This window comes from Humulus lupulus, chromosome 9 (assembly GCF_963169125.1).
Source record: "Humulus lupulus chromosome 9, drHumLupu1.1, whole genome shotgun sequence".
Classification (NCBI taxonomy): Eukaryota; Viridiplantae; Streptophyta; class Magnoliopsida; order Rosales; family Cannabaceae; genus Humulus; species Humulus lupulus.
This window is the reverse complement of record NC_084801.1, coordinates 6,230,412-6,235,075: the sequence shown is the minus strand read 5'-3', so window position 1 is coordinate 6,235,075 and position 4,664 is coordinate 6,230,412. Positions and strand designations below refer to the sequence as shown.

At 38.0% G+C, this 4,664-nt stretch overlaps 1 protein-coding gene across 1 annotated transcript; it reads left to right on the top strand.

Moving 5' to 3' along the window:
* The first annotated feature begins 970 nt into the window (after nucleotides 1-970).
* LOC133799335 (protein REVEILLE 3-like) lies at nucleotides 971-2,797 on the top strand. Its single transcript, XM_062237356.1, has 5 exons — nucleotides 971-1,026; nucleotides 1,192-1,249; nucleotides 2,128-2,262; nucleotides 2,315-2,459; nucleotides 2,649-2,797. Exons 1-5 carry the CDS (start codon nucleotides 971-973, stop codon nucleotides 2,795-2,797), a joined length of 543 nt encoding a protein of 180 aa, XP_062093340.1.
* Nucleotides 2,798-4,664: the final 1,867 nt, after the last annotated feature.

Here is a 4,664-nt window from a genome sequence, read left to right as displayed (position 1 = left end):
AAGTATTCCTATTATGTAATGTAAGTACTGACTTCTTTGAGTTTTGATTCTAAATGGATTATAGTGACAAGAATCATGAGGCTTCATCTAAAAACCAATTGGTAATTAGTGGAGTTACACATGTTCTTATTAATGATTCAATATTCTAACACTTATTCCATGTGGGACACCATAGTCTAATATCCCCCTCAAGTGGCCCATTTTTCAGCTCGCTTATTTTTTTGGATCTCAAGTGTCTTTTCGCACTATACGGATCCCATGCGACTTGACTCTCACTCTTTGGATCGGTGTGGATCGATTGTCCGCTAGAGAATTGACTCTTGATACCATGACAAGAATCATGAGGGCTCCATCTAAAAACCAATTGGTAATTAGTGGAGTTACACATGTTCTTATTAATGATTCAATATTCTAACACTTATTCCATGTGGGACACTATAGTCTAATATATAGTGATCAGTCTATTGTTGTGGTTGTTGTACAAGTACAATAATGTTGAAGTTGTTTGTGCCTGTGATTATTTTGGGAAGCTGCATGAACAAAGTGGAACAAGTACCTTATATTTGATTCAACTATTTGCTGAGTTCCTGGTGAAATTTTAAACAGGGCATCTTTAGGTGGTCTTGGTTATTAGATTCTGATTTGAATTCATTCTGATGATGGAAAAGTTTTAAATATTAATTGAGGGCTAGCTGCTTTACTTAAGAAAACTATATAAATTAATCTTGAATCCAGAGTTCATGATCATGATGGTGCATTCACTACACAACCTTGTAGTGAGTGATCTTGTATTAGTCTTCCTTCTTAGATGGGCTTTGTGTTTCATCATATTCGTAGACTGGACTGGATGCATTATTAGACTATTGTGTCCCACATGGAATAATTGTAAGAATATTGAACCATTAATAAGAACATGTGTAATTCCACTAATCACCAATTGGTTTTTAGATGGAGCCTCATGATTCTTGTCATGGTATCAAGAGCCAATTCCCTAGCGGACATTCGATCTACACCGATCCAAAAAGAGTGAGTCAAGCCGCAATAGATCCGCATAGTGCAAAAAAGACACTTGAGATCAAAAAAAAATAAGCGAGTTGAAAAAAAAAATGGGCCACTTGTGATCAAGTAATTCAAAATTGGTCTTTTGGATTTTTGGCGACCTTACTCATTTACTTTTTTTTTTTCATCCAGCTTTGACCGCGATTGGAAAAAGATTGAAGCATTTGTTGGATCAAAGACATGCATTATTGCGTATACAGTGCACTATTTTCATGCATTTAGTGCAAGATAACTAACTTTTATTATATTCAATGAGTTGGTTGATTTTCATTTGCTTAAAATGTCTGCCCATGGCCATCTTTCATAATTTTAATTTCAGTAGGCTATTTAGGAAGTCATTGGGAAGAATATGCCTGCAAGAGATATAAGTCGTACGATATAAAATTGATTGGCAATAAAGAATTCACTTGGTAGGCGCTATTCACTTTTGATAGAATATCAAGTTTGGACTGATCCTGACTTATGAAAGCAGTTAGAAAAACCTCATTGTGTCTCATATAATCTGATCTCATCTCCATTCAGTACTCTTGATTCATTTATTTTAATAGTTAAAAGGAGAAATGCTTGATATCTTAACTTATCAAGTCATGTATTCTATTATTTAATAGCAAAATCAACAAATAATAGTAATGTATATTTATATATATATAGGAAATTTCTTGGGCCTTCAAAGAGCGATACTATAGGCTCTCAGTGTTTCTTGACCAGTGAACAGTTTTCGGCGCGATTTTTTTTATGACCGTGTATATTATAGCTATTTAGAGCATCGATGCAATTTTCAGAAAATTCTGAATAGTTTACAGTACCGAAAACTTGATTCAAACATGTTGTTACATGCGTGGCTAATTTTTTTTATGCGCGTGGAAATCAACATGTTTAAACCTAGTTTTCGGTACTGTAAACTATTCGGAATTTTATGAAACTTTACAGGATGCTCTAAATAGCTACAATATATACGGTCATATAAAAAATTCGCTCCAAAAACTGTTCACGGGTCGAAAAACACTGAGAGCCCTACCGGTAGGGCTTAAAGTGAATCCTACATGAGAGATTTTTTTTCCTCTGCAGATACGTAGTCTGAAGGTTCAGAAGAATGGGACAAGTGAACATCTACCTCCGCCTCGGCCAAAGAGGAAAGCTGCTCATCCATATCCTCAGAAAGCTTGTAAAAATAGTCAGGGTATATCTCCAGCATGCCAAATTGTAAACTCACCAACTTTGCAATCTATCTTATACTTCTTTTCTTTTCTTTCAGTACCACCACCCATACAAGTTTCAGGTTATATCCAAATGCCAGATTCATCACTTAGGAGCCCCCTCGCTGGTGCTGCTATGCTATGCTATCTCGTCATGGAATAATAATTCTGCACAGACAGTTAACTTGTCAAATGAAACAAAAGGTATAATTTTATTACTTGCGTAGACCTCAATAATTCTGCATGTCAATGTTATTTGTTTTACAATTTCACAAACATATGCAGTCTCATATTGAGCAAATATGCTTGTCTCGCTCATCTTCTTGATTTTATTGCTTGATTTGATTCTATACTTGGACTTAAGTCTCAATGATATCTATTCATCTTCTGCAGTTCTTCCCGACTTTTCCCAAGTCTATAGCTTCATTGGCAGTGTCTTTGACCCAAATACTACAGGTCATGTGCAAAAACTAAAAAACATGGACCAGATCGATGTTGAGACGGTATGTTTTCTTCAAATGAAATGTTGTAAGGTTGCTTAGTATTAATAATGTGATATATATATATATATATAAAACTTTTTTACTTGTTAAACCATGATTAATTAAATTGATTTAATTTGTATTCCCTTCTCTCTAGCTTTTTCTTTTCTCTGTACTGGACACGTGTATGTGGTCCTCTTGTTCTTTCTTTTATATAGCTACTGTACATCTCTGATATTACTCAAGGAATACAACAACTTTTCCTATTCCTTCTGTCATGGTACCAGAGCCGTGACCGACTACCATGGCCTCTATAATCAGCTCCGAATCCACCCTACCTACCCAAGGAGAACAAACACCACAACACCCTCCAAATGAACCCACATCAACACACCCAGAACATACACAACCTGCAACCACCATTGTTGCCTGCCCACAGCTGAATCATTTTCCGTCCATTACCCAAGCCATCTCCATCAAACTTGATGATACTAACTATTTAGTATGGCGGATGCAAATGCAAAATATCATTATCGCCAATGGGTTAGAAGGCTACATCGACGGCTCCATCCCCTGTCCGCCACAACACCTGGATGCTTCTTCGCCGATGGTCAACCCAGCCTTCTCCAACTGGCATCGATACAATCGCCTCATCATGAGTTGGTTGTATGCGTCCTTGGCCGATAACATGCTTGGGCAAATCGTTGGGTTCACCACTGCCTCTGAAATTTGGCTCTCGCTGGAGCAGATCTACACTGCCGCCTCTTTCGCTCGGATCTCGGATGTTCGAACTTCTCTGCAAAATCTCAAGAAGGATGGTCTCTCCGCTGTTGTTTTTCTTCAGAAACTGAAGTCTATGTGCAACACTTTAGCCTCAGTAGGCGAACCCGTTTCCTACCATGAGCATCTCACGTACCTCTTCAATGGTTTAGGCCCTGAATACAATGCTTTTGTCTCACCCATTCTTTCCAGATCTGAGAAACCGCCCATTGAAGAAGTGTATTCCCTCTTATTAAGCTATGACGCTCGCCTAGACCGGCAAAATGCCACTACCACGATCAGCTCCCTTCAAGCCAATCTTGCTAACCTTCAACTACCAAAACCCACAACTCAGCCACAAAGATTCAAGCCACCACATCCACCTTTTAACCCCAATCTTACCCCGTCTAGACCTCACTATTCTCGTCATCAAGTCTCTCGTGTTACTTCTTTATGTAATTTTTCACTTTCAAAAAATGATCATATGTCTTTTTGTTCCTCCTGTCAGTTGGGTAAATCCCATCGCCTTAGTTTTCCGAACTCTGTATCTCGGGCTTCTATGCCTTTTGAATTAATACATACTGATCTTTGGGGTCCTTCCCCCGTTACTGCTATTACTGGTGTTCGTTATTTCATTTTGTTCATTGATGATTTTACTCGCTTCACTTGGCTCTATTTACTTAATACTAAGGATGAAGCTTTTTCTGCCTTTCTCAAATTTAACACTATGATCTCCACCCAATTTAATGGCACTATTAAACATATTCGTTCTGATTGGGGTGGTGAGTTTCGCTCTCTCTCCACATTTTTTCAACAACATGGTATTATTCATGAGATTTCTTGTCCTCACACACCTCAACAAAATGGTCGTGTTGAACGTAAAAATCGACATGTAGTTGAAACTGGTCTCACTCTTCTAGCTCACTCCTCTATGCCTCTTAACTACTGGCCCTATGCTTTCACCACTGCTGTCTACCTTATCAATCGTCTTCCTACTCGAGTTGTGAACTCTCGCAGTCCTTATCAAACTCTTTACAACAAATTGCCATCCTATTCTCATTTTCGAGTTTTCGGTTGTGAATGTTTTCCTTTCTTACGTCCTTACAACTCTCACAAACTCGAATTTCGTTCTTCCTCTTGTGTTTTTCTTGGTTATAGCAGTCACCAT

Excerpts from the sequence above, each read along its gene's own strand:
- LOC133799335 (XM_062237356.1), top strand. The coding sequence starts at position 971 with ATGGTATCAAGAGCCAATTCCCTAGCGGACATTCGATCTACACCGATC. Across the intron at positions 1,027-1,191 it reads TCTACACCGATCCAAAAAGA|CTTTGACCGCGATTGGAAAA; the intron begins GTGAGTCAAGCC and ends TTTTTCATCCAG. Across the intron at positions 2,460-2,648 it reads CTTGTCAAATGAAACAAAAG|TTCTTCCCGACTTTTCCCAA; the intron begins GTATAATTTTAT and ends CATCTTCTGCAG.